Below are 23,906 nucleotides of genomic sequence, written 5' to 3' on the forward strand. Positions count from 1 at the left end.
ATAAACTCAGATATAATCTTGCAATCTTTGTGGTCTAACACAAGTTCTAGTGCTTTTCATAACACCATCCTCCCTTGAAGTCTTTGGATTGATTTTGATAGCCTCAAGCGGAATAGAAGGAGGAGAGGGATCTTTTGCAAAACGAGAAGTGCTCCACCAATTCCCATTAGACAATTTAACAGCGTTTTTACGCATGTCAATAATCTGTTGTGGGTCGAGAAACTTTGAACAACCTTTTTTAACTGAGACTGGATTTCTGATTCTGACCCAGTCTCCTATACAGAGTTTATGTGTGCTTTTCGTAGTGAATTTATGAGATTTCAAGGAAACTTCATTTGAGGTCTTCCTAGCAGATTCCCACATACATCTCATGTCACAACCAAGATGAAATGATTTGACCATCCAAAAAGGATAGACTTGGGAGGGAGCTTTTCTACCTCTCATGATTTCAAAAGGTGAAAATTTAGTAGCCACATGAGGTGAAGTGCGGTATGACCACACAAGGTCTTTTACAGCCTGAAAAACACAAGACCTAGATCTAAAGGCTGCTTGCACACATTCTACAACTACCCTGTTGAATCTTTCAGTTTTCCCATTACTTTGTGGGTGGTAGAGCGGAGTCCTTGTATGTTTGATATTGCAAGAATGAAAAAATGAGGTCATTTCATGAGAAACAAATTGAACTCCATTGTCGGTGAGGATTTCCTCTGGATACCCTTCTCTACGAAAAATAGTATCTAAACAATTAATGACACTTCTTGAATCAGGTATAGAAATGGGTTCAACCTCTACCCACCTGGATAAATGGTCAATGAGAACCAAGAAATACTTAGAATTAGAAGGAAGAACATGAAAAGGTCCAGGAAAATCCATGCCAAGTTTTTGCCACGCTCTGTTAGGAGATGGTACAGGAGAATCAACTGTACCTTCAAGTACAAGTACTTTGTCGCTGGCATTACAGCGTGAGCATTGCTTAACTAACTCATCGACTTGTGTGTCCATTCTGGGCCACCAAAAATCATTTTTGACTTTCCTCTTTGTAATGGTTGCACCAAGATGACCTGAATGCGCGGCTAGAATGATCTTCTCACGATAGCAAGAGGGAGGAATACGTTTTTCACCTCTGACAACTTTTCCATTTTCTACAGAAAGCTCATCATTAACTTTCCAGTACATCTGAAGATCATGTGAAAGACATTTCTCCTTTGGCCAACCTTTCTCAATCAAAGAATACCTCTTTGAGAATAGGATCTTTGTTGTTTTTTCTTTGTTGTTTTTTGTAATCCAGTCATGTTCTGCAAACGATAAGTTGTCTTGATTGATGACAGCGATAAAACATTCCTCTACTTCACTTTCCCAATCTTGCTAGTCTGTGTCCGGAATGGGAAGTCTGGATAAGCAATCTGCTCTGCAGTTCTTTCCACCAGGAATATATTCTACGGTGAAACTATATTCCAATAACTTTGTGGATAAGCGAGCTATGCGGGCCGTAGTGCGCTTGACTTTCTTTCCTGAAAGAAGGTCCACTAGGGGACGATGATCCGTTTTGAGGATGAAAGATCTGCCCCAGACATATTGCTTGAATTTTTCGATGCTCCAAACACAAGCTAGGAGTTCTTTTTCGATTACAGAGTATTTTCTATCGACAGGATGCAGCGTCCTGGATGCAAACCCAACAGTATTTTCTTTTCCATTTGAGCATTGTGAAAGAACAGCGCCCACGCCATACTCTGAAGCGTCTACGGTGACAATAGTTTGCTTTCCTTCAACAAAAGCTTGTAATGCAGGGGCTTGAACTATATGGTCCTTGATCGATTGGAATCCTTTTTGGCATTCCTCAGACCAAACAAAGATTGATCCCTTCTTTAAAAATTCCCTGAAACACTCTGTTGTCTTGGTGAAATCCTTCATAAATTTTGAATAAAATTCGCATAGCCCGAGAAAGGACATCAGTTGCTCTTTGTTTAGAGGAGGAGGAGCATCAATTATGCTCTTTATAAGCCCTGGTCTGGGTCTGATACCATTTTCAGAGATAACGTGACCAAGATACTCAATTTCTTTGACTTTAAAGTACATTTGTTTTTTTGCAGGGCGACTCCTCTATTTGCTAGAATATTGAATACTTGATCAAGAACAAGATCATGCTCAGTTTCACTAGGGGTAAATATTAAAATATCATCCTGAAAAACAACAACATTTTGATTGTGATGGAACATTTCAGTCATTAACCTCTGGAATATGGCGGCAGCGGAGGCAAGACCAAAAGGAAGACGACAAAATTGAAATACTCCCTCAGGAGTGACAAAGGCTGTGAGGTGTCGGGACTGAGGATGTAGTTCGACTTGGTGATAGGCTGCTTTAAGATCAAGTTTGGTGTAGCATGAAGAGGAACCCACTTTGACAATAAGAGCTTCAATGCGTGGTAGGGGAAACCCATCAACCCATATAGCTTCATTAAGACTCCTCAAGTCCACACACATCCTCAAGTCCCCGGACCTCTTCTTGGCTAAAACAATGGGAGAAAGCCAAAGAGTGGACTCGACTTTCTCAATTATGCCTTGGTTACATTATGATTCAAGATGTTTGGAGAGATCACCTCTAATGGACAAGGGAACATTCCTTAGCTTATGTTTAATGAGAGTAACATTTTCCTTTGTTTTAATAAAATGTTGAAAGTTCGTAATTTTCCCAAGACGATCCTCAAAAACTTTACTGTATTTATGCTCCCAGTGAGAAATATGTTGTGAATCTGATAGAGAATTAATACTATTGTTAGAATTAGAATGAATGACATTGAGTTGGTGATCAATAAAAACTGGGTTGGACAAACCAGGTTTATAGTGAGTCCAAACTCAGCTTGGTGTACAAGACCAAGAACATTGATCCCACGTCTGGCAACATATACTTTTCCATTAATGTCTTTCCAAATACACTTATATTGGCCCAGAAATATCCAAGTAAATCTATCTTACTTCCCTCAAAAGCTACAGTGAGTATGTCGGGTGGAAGTACATTTTTGGTAGATCTAAATTTCATGTACCTATCGTGAGAGACAATAGTGTTACGTGCTCCAGTGTCGACAAGAAGTTGGATATGGTTGTTATCGATTGTCACATCAACTTCGGGATCAGAAATATGTTGTATTGTGCTTTTCTCTAAACAACTTCTAACCACAACCACATATTCCTGGTTGGTGACATCGTTAGCATCTCGCTCTACAGATTGATCACCAGAATCATCGAGTACACAACTCACATTCTTTCTGTTTCCACTCATGCATACTTTCGCAAAGTGGCCTATTTTGCCACAGTGACCACATTGTTGACTCAAAGCTGGGCAGTTTTTAAAGGAGGATACATGCATGTTAGATCCACATCTGTAACAATTTACTTTGTGGTTGTACTGTCTGTTAGGTGTGAAAGTTTTTCCACCTCTGTATGTCCTGTAATTTCTCCCCCCCCTATGAGCAGTAGCAAACCCTCTAGAAAAGTTAGAAAAAGGGGAAGAAGAGAGAAAAGGTTTAGTAGAAATAGCACCAGAAATTGTAGTATTTAGATAGAGCAGATTCAAGTTTTTTAGCACCATCCATTGAACCTTCGATACTTTTTGCAATATCAACAGCTTCATCTAAGGTTGGATCCTTACAGGTAAGCAATCTTTGTTGTACTTTTTTTACAATAACATCGTGCAACAAGTTGATCCCTAACAAGTTGTGATGTAAAATTCTCAAATTCGCATTTAGCAGCTAGGACTTTTAGCGCAGTGATAAACGTGTATATACTTTCATTTGGTTTTTGTGTCCTAGTGAAAAAATTGTACCTATGTACAACAATGTTTTTAGTTTTAGTAAAGTATTTATCTAAATGCAAAACAGTGGTTTCAAATTCATCTGGATCTTGACCATCGGGTGGCTTAAAAGGAGGAAGATGGTCAAAAACATTTTGTCCTTCGACACCCAGATGATAATACATCAGATTTCTCTTCCTTTCTGGTCTATATCTTTGACCATCAATTGCACCTAAATATGCCTTGAACGACCTGATCCATAACTTACATTCAAGTTGTGGCTCCCCAGGTTCTTGTAGAAAAGGTGCTGGTGGTGTGACACGCATTTTTGAAAATATGAGTGATCAAAACTGAAGAAATGATAACAAAAAGAAATTGATAAACTGTGGATACTTGACGATAGATGATAAAAAAAATGAATTATCCACAAATTGGCAGTGTAGCATGAAGTTGTACACTTAAATGTTTGGTTCCAGAACAGAATTCTCCAAATGAATCTTTGAATAAAGAGTACTGTTGCTTGTAAGACACCTGTACGCAGAGCATGTGAAGTGTTCGCTCGCAGCGGACTCGAGAGGAATGGAATCTCACATCCCGAGGTAGGAAACTCTCTTGTATTGAGTCTGGGAGAGAGCGCGCGCGCGCGCTGTTTAGATTCAAATAAATCTCGCGCGTTGCTTAATTTCAAATGATACTCATTTGTTTGGCCTTAAAGTCCATCGCCATGTAGCGCGAAACTGTTCCGACGGTAAAAAAAAATGTTTAAAGTGTCTCCCTGAAAAATATGGATGCAGGCACGGATCCCTTGATTAGCCCAAAATATAAAGACGTGCCTCGAGGTAAGAGAAAAGCGCAAAGGCCACTCACGTACAGTCCAAAGCACACAGTCTCGGTGAGATCTCTGCTCAGAATCACACAGTGAGAGGCAAGGGAAGACCCATGAAGCTGAAAAGATCTCGCTTCATGAAAGGTTCATTTTCATGTCGTGAAGCTTTGCAGTAATCTCCGTGTAGATTCGCATCGCGTCTCTGTCGCCAGTGAAGTAACGAGGCGTACACTAGATTGTAGAGTAGATGAGCAGGAGGATTTATTGGGAGAAGAAGGGAGCCGTGCTAACCGCCTCCAGCACACAGCCCATAACCGCTACTTTACACATTCACAGAATGGAGTAGTTTCTTACCTGTAACTCCAGTTCTGTAGTAGGGGTATCTCTGTTATAGTCATAATCTATGAATAATCCCCGCCCATGTGCGGGGACCCCGGAGCAATCAAAAATATCTCTTAAGCTGTCCCGCATTTGCAAACCTGCAAAGACACTTAAGAGACAGACAAAATAATACAGCCTAATCACAACAAGGCTGCACTGGCCAGCACTTCCTCTGAAGTGAACACAAAAGCCAAAATAAAGTTGAAATGTCATTTTTATTCACATTTGACATGTTCCTTTATTATCACACACTCCCTTCACCAAAATCCCTTTAAACAATAGAGAGGAAGGGGTGGACAGACAAGCCCTATAGGCTGTCATTATGTGTCTGCTAAAGGGATACCGTGCCTTTAAGAAACTGTCCAGAGACCCCCGGTATCCCAGGATGCACAGCCAACACAAGTTACTTTCAGTTCTTTTTGAAGGTGTATAACAACAGGCCTGATACCGTCAGGTTACTCCACCGGGGAGGAGGGAGGGTCGCTTATGACTATAACAGAGATACCCCTACTACAGAACTGGAGTTACAGGTAAGAAACTACTCCTTCTGTAGTAGGGGATCTCTGTGTATAGTCATAATCTATGAATAGAATGGCAAGCCCATCCCAACCAACAAGAAGCGGTGGAGTAAGACCAACCACCAACAAATCACTGTGCAAACAAATTCCTCAGCGAAGCCTGTCCAACCTGCGCATCTGCCCTAGCATCAGAATCCAGGCAGTAATGCTTTGTAAACGTATGGACTGACTTCCAGGTGGCAGCCTTACAAATGTCAGCAATGGGAACATTCCTAAGCAAAGCGGTAGTAGCCGCCTTGCCTCTAGTCGAATGTGCCGTAGGCTTACCCCCTAATGTTTTATTAGCTTTTTGGTAACAAAGCTGAATACAGGAAACAATCCATCTGGAAATGGACTGCTTTGAGGTAGCTAAACCAGTTCTCACCGAACCATAATTAACAAACAGTTGATCCGACCTGCGGATATCTTTTGTCTTATCTAGGTAGAATTTCAACACCCTACGCACATCAAGTGAATGCAGAGACCTCTCCGCCGGAGAGGAAGGATGCTGAAAAAACGTAGGCAAAGTTATCATCTGATTCACATGGAAATCTGATATTACCTTAGGCAAAAATTTAGGATGGGTACGCATCACTACTTTAGAAGCATGGAAAACAGTATACGGCTCTTGGCAACACAGAGCCTGAATCTCACTCACCCTCCTGGCCGATGTAATGGCCACAAGGAAGGCAGCCTTCCAAGACAAATGCTGCAACGAAGCCTTATGGATAGGTTCAAAAGGCTCCCTCATCAATCTAGATAACACCACATTCAATTCCCAAGGTGGAGAAGGTCTTCTAACAGGGGGAAACACCTTACGCAAACCCTCCAAAAAATCCTTAATCACAGGGATTTGAAAAAATGAGGTTTGAGAAGGGCCCTTCCTATACGCAGTCAGAGCTGCGAGATGAACCTTAATAGATTGAAAATTAAGCCCAGACTGAGCTAACTGCAGCAGATAAGGCAAAATAACGTCTTCTTTACAGGCTGTAGGGTCAAAGTCCTTCGCCTTGCACCATAAGCAGAATCTCTTCCACTTATAGGCGTAGGAAGTCCCCGTAGACGGTCTCTTAGCCTCTTTCAAGATCTCCATACAGTCCTGAGGCAGGTTCAAGTGTCCATACTGCACTAGCTCAGGAGCCATGCTGCCAAACTCAAGGACGAGAGATTGGGGTGAACCATCTGCCCTCCGAACTTCGTGAGAAGGTCCGGCCGGCACGGCAGGCGTCGGTGTGGCAGAACAGACCGGTGAAGAAGGTCGGTGAACCACCATTGCCTCGGCCACTCCGGAGCAATCAGGATCATTCTGGCTCTGGATTGCGACAGCTTGATCAGCACCGCCGGAATCAGGGGAATGGGTGGAAAGGCGTAGAGAATGCTGTTGGACCAGCTGATCCATAGGGCATTCCCCAGCGTCCCTGGTTGGTAGTACCTGGACGCGAAGTCGCGGCATTTGCTGTTTTCTGCCGTAGCGAACAGATCTATATCCGGAGTGCCCCATTCTGCGAAGACGTCTCTTAGCACGTCGTCGTTTAGCACCCACTCGTGGTTCTCTTGAACGAGCCTGCTGAGCGCGTCTGCTTGGGCATTCTGCACGCCCGGCAGGTGGGTCGCCGTGATCGTCAGATTCCTGGCCACCAGCCAGTTCCAGATCGCCTGTGCCTCCCGAGACAGGGTGCGTGAACGGGAGGCCCCCTGCTTGTTGAGGTAATACATGGTCGTAGTATTGTCCGTCTGAACCAGCAGGGAGAACGTCCTGAAGGAGGGATGGAACGCCTTCAAGGCCAAGTGTACTGCTCTGAGTTCCAAAAAGTTGATATGGTAAGTCGTCTCCATCTGCGACCATATCCCCTGAATCTGAAGAGGGCCCGAATGCGCTCCCCAGCCCTGGAGAGACGCATCGGTCACTATGGTTTGGACCGGAATGTCCTTGTGAAAAGGAGTCCCCTTGCAGACATTCTCTGGGGAACACCACCACTTCAGAGACTGCCGAGCGTGCTGAGACAACTGGATAATGTCCTCCCAACGCCCCCGCCTCTGGTCCCATTGATCCTCCAGACATTCCTGCAGGGGCCTCATATGCAGACGTGCATTGGGGGTGAGGAAGATGCAAGAAGCCATCGACCCCAGTAAGGAAGACACCGTCCTCACCGTAGGAGAGCGGGCTGAGATGAGATGCAGAGCCTTCCCACTGATTGATAAGCGTCTCTCCTCCGAAGGACACACGCTTGCGGTCAAGGTATTGACTGAAGCCCCCAAGTACTGGAGACACTGCACAGGGATCGGCACTGACTTCGTCATGTTGATGTGCAGCCCCAGACGGTGAAGCAAAGCCGCCGTCCTGTTGAAATGGCACTGGGCTTCCTGATAAGTGGACGCTTTGATCAACCAGTCATCCAGGTATGGGTACACAAACACCTTGGTCTTCCGCAGGTGTGCCGCGACCACTGCCATGCACTTGGAGAACGTCCGCGGTGCAGACTTCAGGCCAAACGGGAGTACTGAATACTGGTAATGGTTGTTGCCTACCAGAAACCTCAGGAACTTGCGATGCTTTGGTGCGATCGGCACATGAAAGTAAGCGTCCTGCAGATCTATGGCGCACAGCCAGTCTCCTCGATGCAACTGAGGGTAAATCTGATGCAGGGACAACATACGGAACTTTTCTCGGCGGATCCACCTGTTTGCTTGACGCAGATCCAGAATAGGCCCGAACTCATTCTTGTCTTTTTTTCTTACGAGAAAGAACCGTGAGTAGAGACCTTTTCCTTTTTGCTTCAAAGGAACAGCTTCTATCGCCTTCTTTTTTAACAGAACGTCCGCCTCCCGCTGGAGCTCCCGCACCATGTTGGAGGAGCGCACTGGTGGAATCTGTGGAGGCGAACTGGTGAAACGAAGACAGTAGCCATTGCAAACAATATTCAGCACCCACTTGTCCTGCGTTATTGTCCTCCACTCTGCCAGGTAGTGTTGAATACTTCCCCCCACCGGAGCGGGTAACGGATGAGGGGGAAGTAACTTTTCAGGGCTTCGACCCGGCCGGGCCTTTATTCCCCGCCGAGGACTGATGCTGACCTCTGCCCCTCTGGCGCTTCTGAAAGGGCTGCCTCTGGTACTGCTGCTGTTGCTGGGGCTGTTGCTGGGGGCCCGACTGACGCCCTTGGCCCCTCTGCTTGGCGTAGCGCCTGCCCGAGGATCGGAAGGACCTCCTCTGCTCCTTGGGCCTCTCCAGTCCCACCGCCTTCAGAGTTTCCGCTTCAGCCTTCATGCGGGCCATCTCGTCATCCGCATGTGACCCGAATAGCGTCGTGCCAGAGAATGGTAGATTGGCGATCTTCTGCTGCGCTTCCGGCTTGAGCGGAGTCAGCCGCAGCCAGGAATGCCTCCTCATGTGTATGCCATGGCAGTACCCATGGGCCGCCAGCAGCGACACGTCCCCCGCCGCACTGATGATCTGATTAGAGACCATCATGCCCTCGTTCAGCACCTCTTGAAAATCCTCCCTCTTGTCTCTGGGCAGGGAGGCCGCGAACTGTTGCAGGGAGTCCCAAAGAGACCTGTCATAGCGCCCCAACAGAGCGGAGGCGCTAGCGGCCTTCATCGTAGTGGCCGACGTGGAGCACATCCTCCTCCCCAAGGAGTCCATTTTGCGACTCTCCTTATCCGGGGGAGCCGTGGATGAAGGCGTCGTAGAGTGTTGCTTACGAGCCGCCGCCACGATAACAGAATCCGGTGGGGGATCCACTCTGAGGAACGCCGGATCCGAGTCAGGAGCCCTGTACTTTTTCAACAGTCTCGAGGGCGCCGGCTTCACCACGGCCGGCGTTAAGAACACCTCCATAGCAGGTTCCTCCAACCCTGGGACCAGCGGGAGGAGGGGGCGCGACAGATGTACCTTATGCAAAGTCTCAAAAATCACAGAAGTAGTGGGAATAGGGGTAGTCACTGATATCCCCAACTTCGCAGCCACTCTCAGCAACACCTCCTGGAACGTGGCAATGTCATCCACTGGAGAGACGCGGGTAGGAGGCTGCCGCGATCCAGAGCCCTGGATCGACGGCGAACATACCGGTGCCTTCTCTCTCGCCGTCGACGTCGTCGCCTTCGACGTCGAACGCGACCTACCAGCCGGTAGGTGCCGTCTCTGCTCCTTGCTCTGCCCAGAGGTCCCTCCAGGGGCTGAAGCATGGGCGGAGGAGGGGGAATAGGACCCTCCATGCCCTGAAGTCCCACCGGTCCTCTGCAACTCCTGTCCCTGAAGGCGAGTCTTCTCCCTGTCCCTCAGGGTCCTCTTCGAAAAGGTGCTGCAGATGTCACAGGCAGCCGGGACGTGTGAGGGCAACAAGCAGAGGATACACACATCATGTGGGTCCGTCTTAGCCTTCTTCCTCCCACACTCAGGGCATTTATCGAATAAAGCCATGCTGAGAGTGGGCCAAAACTGCTCCAGATTGCAGGCAGTAGTGGACAAAGGCTTTTGACGTCGAATGAAACCACTATTAATCCCAAAAAAACGATTTTAATCAATTAAACCACCCAAAAGGGTAGAGCTCAAGCTCCAGGGTCCTGCTAGCAGGAGCCGGAAAAAAGAACTGAAAGTAACTTGTGTTGGCTGTGCATCCTGGGATACCGGGGGTCTCTGGAGAGTTTCTTAAAGGCACGGTATCCCTTTAGCAGACACATAATGACAGCCTATAGGGCTTGTCTGTCCACCCCTTCCTCTCTATTGTTTAAAGGGATTTTGGTGAAGGGAGTGTGTGATAATAAAGGAACATGTCAAATGTGAATAAAAATGACATTTCAACTTTATTTTGGCTTTTGTGTTCACTTCAGAGGAAGTGCTGGCCAGTGCAGCCTTGTTGTGATTAGGCTGTATTATTTTGTCTGTCTCTTAAGTGTCTTTGCAGGTTTGCAAATGCGGGACAGCTTAAGAGATATTTTTGATTGCTCCGGGGTCCCCGCACATGGGCGGGGATTATTCATAGATTATGACTATACACAGAGATCCCCTACTACAGAACCTGACTTAGTATTCCATATGACATCACAGAATGTTGACAGTGTTTGAGTCACATCACCACACACCTTCTATGAGTGTCCTTGGGACGGCCTCGCTATTTGTGTGCAGTATACATTTCCTTGATCTCCTGATTATAGAACAGCCTGTAGAGGATGATTATTGATTACATTCCGAGAATGCCCTCTCTCTTCCAGTTACCAGAGTATGCAAGTGTGTCGTATACAATACTGAGAGACTAAGAGAAAGGTGGAGAGAAAAAAGGGAGAGAGTAATAGTGTATGTGTGCAAATAAACTGCCCATGGTTCTCTTAAAGCAGTGTTACTTTTATTGCTATTATGGGGGCCATCTTGTCTGCCCGACCTCTGCCCAGGGTTCAATGTTCCGAGTAGAAGATAAGAAGGCCTACTTTTGCATGCTTCCCTATGATTTTTATTCTTGTAAGGAAGGTGCAGTGGGTGGTGCAGCTGCATCTAGAAATATTGATTTTGCCTGTAGTATGGTGCAATTGTAGTGGGTGGCGCCTTATGCTAAGAACACTCCTGAAATGCTAGCTGGAAGTGCATTGGTCATGTCAGTGTGCGAAAAGGACAGCCATGGTCATGGGCCGTAAGTTGCTTTGGAGTGGTGATGAAAGGCTTGGTGTTGCACAGTAGTCCAAACTGAAATCATCTGTCTGAGCTCCTCTTCACTTGATGTTTGATGGACAGGCTTTGTGAAAGGCTATTTGTGTCTATGAGGAGGTAAGCGGGCTCACGCTGTTGAGCCAAGCCTGGTTCTAAGCCAGAACATAGCCACCATTAATGAAGACACTTTCTTGGTTGAGGCTGAGTTTAAAGGAAGATGCCTAGGTTGAACTGGTGCCCTGGCAGAACTAACGTCGATTGCGCTACCTGGTTGAGCACACTATGAAGGGTATTGAGTAGTAATGGCAGTGGCCCATACGGGACAAGAGAGTTTCTAGTGGAACTAATTTGCCAATGGTGTCAAAGGCAACTGACAGGTCAAAGCCAGTGCTGGGAAGTAGGCACATCATAGACTGGGGGTGCCTGCATGGTCAAGATGCGCAAGGAGCAGGTTGTTGGCTGCCCGCTCAAGAATTTGTGCTCTGAAGGAAGGGTGGGGGATGCAGCAGAAAGTTGTTGAAACATTTGTCATAGTCGAGTTTGGTTTGTTGGAAACTACTGCCCCAAAGACCTACCTCTGATTCAAACATGATGTACCTCCTGGCCCATCTTCTGTTCTGAGGCCATGCCTCCCCTCACCCACCTCTCCTCCCGTCTCTACCTCTCAGCTTCAGCCAGCTTCTCCAGCCGAAAGCGTTCGGCCTCAGCCGGCTTCATGATGCGCGCCTCCAGCTCCTTCTCCTTGCGGGTGATCTCCTGCTCCTGCAGCTGGATCTGCTGCGTGCGCTCCACTACCTGGACCTGCATCTTCTGCTCCTCGATCTTCTGCTTCGTCTTCGCCACCTGCGGGTGCATTGACAGGAGGAGTCAGGTGGGGTCGAAGATCACCTTCAGCCTCACTATACCCACTCATGATGCTCTCCTCTCAAAGCAGGGAGAAGCGGGATAGGAACCACACAACACCACCAATCACACACATGACAAGGAGAACCCAGGAATGCAGTCTGCGCATCAGCATCCCCCTCCTTCATGCAGCATCCACCTCCTGCACGCAGCATCCACCTCCTGCACGCAGCATCCACCTCCTGCACGCAGCATCCACCTCCTGCACGCAGCATCCACCTCCTGCACGCAGCATCCACATTTAAAACACTTGGTGCCTGATTTAGATATCAGCGGACGGGTTACTCTGTCACAACGGTGATGGATATCCCGTCCGCTGAAATATAAATCCCATTATATCCTATGGCATTTATATTTCAGCGGACGGGATATCCGTCACCGTTCACATGGAGTAACCCGTTCGCCAAGATCTAAAGCAGGTCCTTGGACTGTAACACAGACGCGACTCAAAAAGCAGCTCTCTTAGGGACTAGTTTCACACAGTGATATAACAATGTTGTAGTAAATATTAGAGCATGGAGATTCATAGAGCAGTATTCAAATCAATGTGGAGCGAGGTAGAAGAAGCGACGATCCATTCGGCTTCCAACTGGTTATCTATAATCAAGGAGAATGGATCACTTGTACCGGTTACCAGGGTTCATGTGGTTCTTTCCGTCATTCGGTAAAAAAACCCTCATTCACGTAAGGCAGGTCAAAGGGCGGTATATCTTGGTTCTCCGCCTTTTATTTAAATACGTGACAGCATCATCATGGGGTTTCTTTCATGCTTCCTCCACCCGGAGGGAACCACTGGATATTACAGTAGTGATCAGAAATGAGAATAAAAATGTGAATGGTGCTCGTGTAGAGTGAAAAATTGTTAAAAAAGTGCGTTCCTCATGTTGCCTAGACCCTATTTTATTTAGTCTGGAGCATGGGAAGAGAATAAAAACGATGGTGTGCAAAGTTGGGCATATAATGAGTCCACTGCACTGTTAGTCCAAGTGATCGGTCGACATGTTTCAGCCCCTCAGATGCCCCGAAGGGTCGGAGGGCTTTCGTCAGGACCTAGAATAGAGTGTTATGTGGGATGGAAATGGAGAGTGTCCAAAACCAAAATTGGAGTTCAAGTTAAGTTCCCGAGTGAACAGGAAGGCAGCGCCAGCACAAGTTATGTAAACTGCCTAACCCGCAGTAACCTCACACCTCCGTCCCCTGCCGAAGCCTTGAATTAAGGATTTTGAAGGTACTACCTTACCTGAAGTTCAGCAAAACTTAACTTGAACTCCAATTTTGGTCTTGGACAATTTCCATCTCCATCCCACATAACACTCTATTCTAGGTCCTGACGAAAGCCCCCTGACCCTTCGGGGCATCTTAGGGGTTGAAACATGTCGACCGATCACTTGGACTAACAGTGCAGTGGACTCATTATATGCCCAACTTTGCACACCATCGTTTTTATTCTCTTCCCATGCTCCAGACTAAATACAATAGGGTCTAGGCAACACGAGGAACCCTCTTGTTTAACAATTTTTCACTCTACACGAGCACCATTCACATTTTTATTCTCATTTCTGATCACTACTTTAATATCCAGTGGTTCCATCTGGGTGGAGGAAGCATGAAAGAAACCCCATGATGATGCTGTCACGTATTTAAATAAAAGGCGGAGAACCAAGATATACCGCCCTTTGACCTACCTTACGTGAATGAGGGTTTTTTTACCGAATGACAGAAAGAACCACATCAACCCTGGTAACAGGTACAAGTGATCCATTCTCCTTGATTATAGATTCATAGAGCAGCACTTAGGGAGTCACCTGCACTTTCTCATGCACCGAACAATACACAGAACTTGATGAAAGTTGGAATGTCACTAAGTGCAAAGTGAATCACAACTTGTCATTCACTGACCAGCGCAGACGTGATAATATATATCTGACAATTGTGAGGTCCACAATTTAATACCAGACTTAAAATTATTTCATAAAGCTGTCTCTTTGCATGGGTTTATTGGACAAGAATTGAAGGTCATGGGACATGTGATACACTAAAGGGAAGAATTGTAAATGCCAACTCACGTTTCACTCAAATGGACACACCGAGTGGAACACCGTAATCACGCTCTCGTCCCTCCCCTTAGGTTGTAGAAACACTTAGTCTAGACACCATCTTCTTTTAAAATATTCTATCCAGCTCACAGATCTCAGAAACGCTTGATGAATATTTAATTTGAACCATGAACTTTGACCTGTCACATTGAATTATTCAAGTATATATCTTCTTAGCCCCGAAGAAGCAACAAAACAGATTGTATAGATCAAAATACACGTGATGAAAATCCTTTCTTTCCTTTTGGATACCAATTGTCCCATTAACTTGTGCTGATCTCCAAAGCAGACGGTGGAAAGAAAACAATCTAACAATGAAGTCGATGCCCATGCACATTATCACCAAGAGGAAGAGTCACTTTGTCTCGTGACTCTGAAGACTTATTTGAAGAAAAACAAAATGGCTACGCACCAGTAGGAGAAGTTTTGCAGCTTGAAGAGTTTTCTGGATAAACATGCTGTGCATTAGTCCACCATCTAGTGGTTGGGTCTGGAATAGTCTTTTTTTGTTTGTTTTTTATTGCTTGGGGCATCGTTTACCACCATTTGGTGCTAGGTCCATCACTGGTGTGACGTCCGACTGCGCCCCAGAACTTCCTGTGCGTAGTAGCCATCTTCAGATTCTTTTTTCACATTTTTTCTCTAGGCTATGTCTTAAATCCTGTTGTCTTTAGATGTTTGATCTTTGGTTTACATGATCGTTTGACCCACCTGTTAGCATTCCTCTTCTGAGGGGAGGTGGGTGGGTCGCATGTGAATCCAGAAAACTCAAACTGCAAACCTACTCCTACTGGTAAGTAACCGTTTAGTTTTGCAGCATGAATCCTTTTCTGGATTCACATCCTGTGCATCAGAATATGTAGTGGTTTCCCCCTCCTTGGGGGTGGTTGTGGTAAGATGAGAAAGACCATGCGAACAAGTGTTGAAGTACCATTTGTCCCACTTGAGCTTCTTTAGTCATCTGTATATCCACGCTGTAATGTTTGGTAATGTGTGTGGGTATGCCCATGTTGCCGCAGCACATAGTGTCTATTGGTCGTGAAGGCCAGGGTTGCCCCTTTTATCCTTGTTGCGTGTGCTTTTGGGTGTGTTCCTGCTGAGGCATAGCATACTTGAATTGCCTCTACAATGCAACGTGCAATTCTCCCCTTTGTCACTGGTGCTCCCTTGTTGGACCTTGAGCGAGAAACGAACAATTGTTTGCCTTTACGGAATTGTTTTGTCTCCTGTAGATAGTATAGTAAAGCCCTTCTTGGGTCCAAGGTATGAAGGCTTCTTTCTAGTAGTGTTTGCGGGTCTTTGAAGAAGACTGCTAGCTGAATGTTTTGGTTCATGTGGAATTTGCTCACTACCTTAGATAGGAATTGAGGGTTGGTCCTTAGGATAACCTTGTCCTTGTGGATCTGCATGTACGGTTGCTCAAACGTTAACGCTTGTAGTTCACTTACTCGTCGTAGAGATGTTATGGCTATTAAGAAAGCAGTCTTTATGGTGATGTATTTGAGTTCTGCTTTGTGCATGGGCTTGAATGATGCTGACATTAGCTGCGTTAAGACTGTGTTTAAGCTCCACATTGGGGCTGGAGCCTTCCTTTGTGGTGAAATCCTATTGGACTCCTCAAGGAATCTTTTGATGACTAGTGCTGTGTTAGACTTGGCATCTTTTGGCGTGTTTCCCCTGCTTTTTTTGCTTTCTGACCTCCCGGTTTTGACTCTGTTTTTGCTGCCGTAGTGTTTCTGCGTACTTTTCTCACTGCTGATCAGTGGTAAAGTGCAAGTGCTCCTGTGGTAAAATGTGTTATGGATTGGTGTTTCCATGATTGGCCTGTTTGATTCATGTGTCAGTCCCTAGTAAAGTGCACTGCGTGTGCCAGGGCCTGTGAATCAAATGCCGTTGATGGGCTGCAGCACTGGATTGTGGCACCCACACGAATGGCCCGTAAAAGGTAACTCGGGTCTGCCATCGCAGAGCCCGTGTGCGGTCTGGTACCGCCATGTCAACTGGCAAGTGCCCACACTTGTCCGTCCCCCACCTTCCCTTTTCTTAAATGTCCGCCACCCCTAAGGTAGGCCCAAGGTACCCCGTGGGCCTGGCACGGTGTATGTGAAAGGTAGGACATGCCCTGTTGTGTGTGGCATGTCCTGGTAGCGAATTACGGCCCCTTTCCTTTTTTGCTACTGCAAGGCTACCTGGTCCCCATAGGACAGAATGGGAAGTTTGTTTATAACATCTTATAAACAGAACTGTCCCGGGGAATTAGGTAAGAAAATAAAGTTTAGTATGCCTGAACTCAGAATCTAAAGATGCATCTTTTAGTGAAGGTGAATTTTACATTCTGTGTTTGAAAGGAAAATGCTACTTACCAGTATGCATCTGTTCTTGGCATGTAGAGCTGAAGATTCGTATACTTTTGCATAGATCGCCATCAGGTGTTGGGCTCGGATATTTGCAGTTTGTTTTTGTCTTGGAAGAAGTCTTTGTGGTCACAAGGTAGGTGACTCCTCCCTAGGACAATAGTGCGCATGGGCATCGACTTCATCCTTAGATTGTTTTTGCCACGAAGGGTTACAATGGAGTAGTAAGAAGTAGAAAGAGATATCCATGTGTAATGTATCTAAGTAAGATAGTACTGGAACAGATAGAGGTATCTGGGGAGGCGGGTGGGCGTATGCGAATCTGCAGCTCTACATGCCAAGAACAGATGCATACTGGTAAGTAGCATTTTCCGTTCAAGGCATATGAGCTGCAGAATGAATACTTTTGCATACACTATACAGCAGTTACCTCCTTAGCGGTGACTACCTGTATCTGTTGTAGTGGTTTGAAAAAGTGTTCTTAATACAGCCTGGCCCACACTAGCTTGTTATTTTGCCTGCACATCTACACAATAGTGTCTTCTGAAGGTGTGTGGTGTAGCCCAAGTTGCTGCTTTGCAGATGTCAACTAGGGGAATATGCCCTAAGAATCCCCTAGTTTGCGTGTAGAATGAGCTCGAGGGGAATGGTTAATGTTAGCTTGGCTTTGATATAGCATATTTGTTTGCATTTTACAATCCACCTTGCAATTCCTGTTTTGGAAATAGGATTTCCCTTATGAGGTGGAAAGAAAGCCACAAAAAGTTGTTTGGTTTACCAAAAGGATTTTGTTCTTTCATTCTAGTAGAGTATTGCTCTTTTAACATTTAAGGAGTGTGGAGTGAGCTCTTTCTGCCACTGAGTCTGGTTGAGGAAAAAATACTGTTTGAGATGGAAGGCAGATACTACTTTGGGTAAAAAAAAATGGGTTTGTTCTAAGAACCACTTTATTATGATGGATTTATAAAAATGGTTCTTGTGTGGTTAATGCCTGGAGTTCACTCACTCTTCTGAGCGATGGGATAGCACCCAAAAAGGCTACTTTCCAAGCGAGGAACTGTAGTTCACATTTGTGGAGAGGTTCAAAGGGAGGACCCATCAGTCGGGTAAGGACTATATTAGGGTTTCACACTGGAAAGGGTGGGAGTCTTGGTTGAATTATTCTTTTAAGTCCTTCCATAAAAGCTTTGATAGCAGGAACTCTAAACAAGGACAAATGTTGTCTTTTTTGTAGGTAGGGTGCTATGGCGGCTAGATGTAACCTTATAGATGTATACGCTAGGTTACATTGTTGTAGATGCAAGAGGTAACAGATGATGTTCTGAATGGAAGCATCTAGTGGGTTGATATTGTTGTGCGTGGAATAAATGACAATTCTCTTCCATTTTGCTGCATAGCATGCCCTTGTGGTAGGGCATCTAGCTTCTTTGATAATGTTCATACAGTCTGGCGGGAGATTAAGGTAGCCAAACTCTAAGATTTCAGGAGCCAGATCGCAAGGTTGAGTTGATTGGGATCTGGGTGCCTTATCTCTCCATGGTTCTGAGTAAGAAGCTTGGGTGAGAGGTGAAGCTTTTGATGTGGTACTACTGATAGATCCAATAGAGTTGTGAACCATGGTTGTCTTGCCCATGTTGGAGCAACTAGGATCATTGTGAGGGAATGTTGTTTGAGTTTCCTCACCAGTAATGGAATGAGTGGGAGAGGCGGAAAAGCGTAAGCAAAGTTGCCTGACCAATGCATCCATAGCGCATTGCCTTTGGACAATGGGTGTGGATAACTGGATGCGAAGTTTGGGCATTTTGCGTTTTGGTGTGTGGCAAACTGATCTATTTCTGGGTGTCCCCACATGCGAAAGAATGGAAGAAGAACTTGAGGATGAATTTCCCATTTGTGTATCTGTTGTGCCTGGCAGCTGAGCAGACCCGCAATCTGATTGTGTACCCCCAGAAGATGTTCTGCATGGAGGTATATCTTTTGCGGAATGGCCCATCTCCACATGCTCTGCGCTAGGTGTGATAACTGTAGGGAGTGTGTCCCCCCTTGCTTCTGTATGTAATACATTGCTGTCATGTTGTCTGTAAGGATCAGGACAGCTTTGCCTAGCAGGTGCAGTTGAAAAGATTTCAATGCTAGGAAGATTGCTAACAATTCCAGGTAGTTGATGTGAAATAGTTTTTGTTGGGGGGAGGGGGGATCCAGACACCTTGAACGGTATGGGTTTGAAGTTGTGCTCCCCAGCCGGTGAGCGATGCGTCTGTTGTTAGCACTATCTGTGGGACTGGCTCGAGGAACGACCGCCCTTTGGAAAGATTTTGTGTGGTCCACTACTGCAGAGAGCGATGGGTGCAGTCGTCTACCAACACCAGATCGGTTAGCTGACCTTGAGCCTAGTTCCATTGACGTGCTAGACAGTCTTGTAATGGATGCATTTGAATTCTTGCATGAGGATCGAGAAAAATGCAAGAGGACATCATCCCTATTCGTTGCATGAACACTCGTGCTGGTTGTGAGTGTTGTGGCTAAAATCTTTGAACTAGTGTTTGAATAGCACTTATCCCGACTGGATTGGCATATGCTAGGGCTGTGGAAGTATTTACTGTAGCTCCTAGATATTGTTGTATTCTGGACGGTTGGAGATGGGATTTGCCCAGATTTATTGTGAATCCCAGACTGTGAAGCAATTGTATTGTACGGAGTGTGTGTTGAACACAGCTGTTGTGGGATTTTGCTTTTATGAGCCAAACGTCCAGGTAAGGGAAGACATGAATCTGCGGTCTTCTCAAATGGGCTGCGGCCCCTTGGTGAAAACGCTGGGTGCTGTGCGGACTCCGAATGGGAGAACTTTGAACTGGTAGTGATGACCATCTACCACAAATCTGAGATATTTCCTGCGAGCGGGATGAATGGGAATGTGGAAGTAGGCGTCCTTTAGATCTAGAGTGGAGAGAAAGTCGCCTAGCTGTAGTAGTGGAAGCACTTGTTGTAAAGTGATCATGTGGAAGTGGTCTGATTGGATGTAAAAGTTGAGCGGTCTGAGGTCCAGTATTGGTCTGAGAGAGCCGTCCTTTTTTGGGATTAGAAAATAGAGGGAATAGACCCCTGTCCCTTGATGAGGCAAGGGAACTGGCTCTATTGCATGTTTTTATAACATTGCTAGAACCAACTGTTTGAGGAGCGTCAGGTGTTCTGATGACATTGGACGCTGTTTGGGAGGAGTAGAAGTGAGTTTCAGGCAATAACCATACTGGATAATTTGTCTTACCCACTTGTCTGTTGTGATGGAATTCCAGACAGGTAGGAACTGTGAGAGGTGACCCCGACAGGAGTGAGATGATTGGGGGGGGAAGCGCAGGGAATTCACTGTTTGGTATTAGGGGAGTTGCGGGTGTTGTTACCCCTGCCTCTACCCTTGTTGTTGTTCCCCCTGTGACCTCCTCTAGTGTATCCTCTGGAAATGTAGCCCTGGTTGGGACTTTTTTCTGATGAGGCCAGGTGTTCGGGTGTTATTTGTCTTGGAGCCTGCTCTATAGAAGGAACAGCAAAAGGAGCCTCTAGTAGAGGGTGACTGTAGGGCTCCTATAGACTTGGCAGTCTCTGTGTCCTTTTTTATCTTTTCTAAAGATGTGTCCACTGCAGTGCCAAAGAGGTGCTCCTGGTCAAAGGGCTGATTAAGGATGGTATTTTGTACCTCTTATTTAAAACCAGATACCCTGAGCCAGGCGTGTCTGCGTAGCAAAACACTGGTATTTACTGCGCGGGATGCGGTGTCTGCTGCGTCGAGCGCGCATTTGATGGATGTATTAGTTATTAGTTTGCCTTCCTGTATAAGGTCATTGGCTTTGTCCTTATATTGTTGAGGTAGGTGTTGAATGAGCTTTTCCAGCTCATCGTAATGGGCCCTATCATATCTTGCCAGAAGGGATTGTGTGTTGGCTATTTTCCAGGAGTTTGCGGCTTGAAACGCCATACGTTTGCCTAATGCTTCTAATAATTTAGATTCTTTATCAGGAGGTGGTGTGTCACCTGACCCCTGAGAGTTTGCCCTCTTACGTGCATTGGCTACAACCAGTGAATCTAAAGGAATTTGACCATTGATGTATATGGGGTCAGTGGGAGCTGCCTTATACTTTTTTAAAAATCTATTCTGGGGTTAAGAACCCGAGCTCTAACTGGGTCCTTGAACACCTCAGGAGCGTGTCTAAGAAGACCTTTTAGCATGGGCAAGACAGGAGTAGATTTCTGTGGTTGATCAAAGGTCTCTAGCAGAAAATCCTCTTCTCTAGGATCTGAGAGTAGTTTGACTCCATGGTATGTTGCAGCCCTATTGATTAGTTGAGCAAAACCCACATGGTCATCTGGCGGAGATGGTTTTGAGGGATAGAAATCCGGATCATTAGTTAGATCAGGATCAGTATTCTAGTCATGCCATGGGTCTGGATCCTGTGGTGGGTCATCCGGATCCTCAGTGTCTAATGGTACTATGTCTTCATCTTCTTGCCCATCCTCCTGTGCATCGTCACTATCCTCTGGTTGTGGAGACTGTGCTGGAGAAATGAGTAAATTAGGGTTAATTTGTGGAGGAGGTGAAGGTGGTGGTAAAGTATTAGTAGCTATGTGTAATTTCTTTGGAGGAACTGGAGCATGTGGCAAATGTTCTGGTTTCCTCTTTGTAGGTAGCTTGGTAACTACATGACCAGTCTTTGGGTGATTTAAGATGGTAGTTTGTTACAGATTGGGGAAAAAAAGGTCTTCGGAATCGATAGTTTTCTTTGGTGTAGAAGATTTCTCCTTGGAAACTGTTCTTGGCTGTTTAGTGACAGTGTCCGGTACAGAAGCTTTCCCTGGTTCCAAGGCCTTCGGTGCGGGTTGTTTCGGCTCCGGAGGGGTTTGTTTAGGAGGCTTAGTTATGGGAGATTTGTCCTTTAATGTTTTCGGTGCCTAAAGTCTTTTCTGTGTGCTTCGGTGGCGAGGTCTTATCCGGCTGCTTTGGTGCTGATGCCTTATCCGGCTGCTAGGGTGCCGACATTTTTTCCGGTTGCTTCGGTGCCGAGGGATCTTTTGTCGGTTTTGGTGCCGAATGTTTATCCGGTGTCGACGGAGGAGGGCGCGGCATCTCGGACGACTGAGCTGTCGGTGCCGAAGATTACTTTTCGGGACCGGGGTGTTGGCTCCAGCCGGCAGACTTTTCTTTGTCCTTCGGCGGCGGGGCGCTCAAAGTTTTTGTACGGTGTGTACCTGAGCCAGGAGGCGAAGGTGTCACTGGAGCCTTTGTTATGGACTTGGGAGGGGCGGGGGTCTCGGTACTCACGTTCCTTTGAGCGGGGTGATATCATCTTTGGCGTCGGAGACGTCTGCTTCAGAGTCCAGGACCTGTTCTTCCTGTTCTGGCTCCGGAAGGCTATCATGACCTGGGTGGAAGATGTCCGGAATGGAACCTGTGCCTCGAGACATCTCGTGGCGTCGAGCTAGAGGATCCTGGATGGTGTTATTGGATTTGAAGGATAGACAAGTCTCGCAATCGTCCTCTCGATGTTCTGGAGAGAGGCACAGATTACAGACAGGATGAAAGTCAGAGTGTGGGAATTTAGCACCACACTTGGGACATTTCTTAAAGGGAGTATTCCATCGACGTCCATCTTTACCGGCACGGGTAGGCCCAGCGGTCCACGTCAAAGTCCGCAGGCGTCAAAGTTTATTTGAAAGTTGTCAAGGGTGCACGTCGAAAGGAATGCGATCAAGACAATACAGTCTGTTAACTGTGATTGCGCGTCGAAAGGGGGTTCGATAACGACACAGACCTGGAGCACACCAAGTCACATCCAAACCCGATGGCGGGAAAAAACAATCTAACGATGGAGCCGACGCCCATGCGCACTGTCGACCGAAGGAGGAGTCACCAGTCTCGTGACTACAACACTTCTTCGAAGACAAAAACAACATGCAAACACCCAAGCCCAACACCAGATGGCAATCTATGCACAGTGTACAATCTGCAGCTCATATTACTCGAACATAGTGTTATCAGTTTTGAGGTAAGTATTTGGTAGTGGGAGTTGAGGTTCTGGGGTTACACTCAGGGGTCCCCCAGGGTCAAGGATGCACTCTAGTTACACTCTCAGCGGCACTAGGGCGGCCGGGTGCAGAGTGATGAGGCCCAATGTTATCCAATAGGGATAGGGGGCCTCGGGTTGGTGGCTGCTGGCAAGCAGGCCACTTGGTTGTGGGAGCAAAGCTCCTGGACTTCAGCTCAGGGCAAATGGGGAAGCAAATTAGCACCAAAGGTGAACCCTCAACGGCACTAGGGCGGCCGGGTGCAGGGGGCTGTTTCGACGTCGGGCGCCCTGTTTTCAATGGAGAACCTCCGGTTTGCAAAGACACTGCAGGCTTGGGGACGAAGGTCTTATGGGTGCAACCACCACTTCAAGAGGTAAGTTGGACATTGGTTAGGCACCATCAGTTTGGGCACACAAGTCCGTGGGGCGTTGGGTGCAGGGGTGCCTTTTGGGGTCGGATCTTCTTACCAGCTCCTGGTCGCGGTTAGGGGGGCCTTCTCGATTTAGACTGCAGGCGTCGGCAGGAGGCTTGAGGCAGGTCAGGGGTCACCGGATCTCAGGTCAGGATTGCCGGGGTGACCTCCTCGCGGTGTTTGCCCACTAGACCTCAGGTTGTGGCTGGCGGGTGCAGAGTGGTGCGGATTCGTGGTTTCTGGCCAAGGCCAGAGGTTAGAGATTAACAAATCCGGTGTTCACAGGAGTCAAAGTACATCAGCAAATCAGCAAAAAGTGGGGTCAACCATGCAGAAAGAGGGCACTTTCTCACAATGGGGATGTGTAGATAGGCGTCCTTTAGATCTATTGTTGCCATAAAATCCCATTTTTTCCAGCTGTGGGATTACTTCCTGTAGTGTTGACATTTTGAAATGCTGCGTGCAAATGAATTTGTTTATGAATCCGAGGTCTAAGATGGGTCTTAGCGTGAGATCTTGCTTTGGTACCAAGATGTAAGGTGAATAGTTTCCTTTGAAGTGCTTCTCTACTGCTTGTTCTTGTAAGAGATCCATTATTTCTTGTCTCAATTGTAAGAGTTCTGTTCCTTGGACTTTCTGCTTTCTTGGTGGATTTGATGGGGTTTGTTTGTTAGTTCCATACAATAGCTGTGACGTGCCACGTTTAAAATGAAAGTGCCTTTGGTGATATTTTTCCATTGAAGTAGGTGATGCACTACTCTGCCTCCCACTGGTGGTGTGTGGGGGTCTTTTGTTGTGGGCAAGACACTTGGAGTTTGCTCCTCCCCCTCTCTCTCGAGGGTTGTCCCCTGGCTCTTTCTCTGCCCTGAAAGGGCTGCCATGGTTGCTGT

General features: G+C 46.5%; 1 protein-coding gene across 2 annotated transcripts in view; it reads right to left on the minus strand.

Annotated features, from left to right (window-relative positions):
• The window catches only part of LOC146870322 (flotillin-1-like), a 259,354-nt gene that overhangs the window by 102,617 nt on the left and 132,831 nt on the right, over positions 1 to 23,906 (minus strand). For both annotated transcript variants that reach the window (XM_085640181.1, XM_085640178.1), the window contains exon 9: positions 11,856 to 12,037. In XM_085640181.1, the coding sequence (XP_085496307.1) occupies positions 11,856 to 12,037 (182 nt within the window). The remainder of the gene's footprint in view (positions 1 to 11,855; positions 12,038 to 23,906) is intronic.

The sequence above is a fragment of the Triturus cristatus genome, chromosome 1_1 (genome assembly GCF_964204655.1).
Source record: "Triturus cristatus chromosome 1_1, aTriCri1.1, whole genome shotgun sequence".
NCBI classification, from domain to species: domain Eukaryota; kingdom Metazoa; phylum Chordata; class Amphibia; order Caudata; family Salamandridae; genus Triturus; species Triturus cristatus.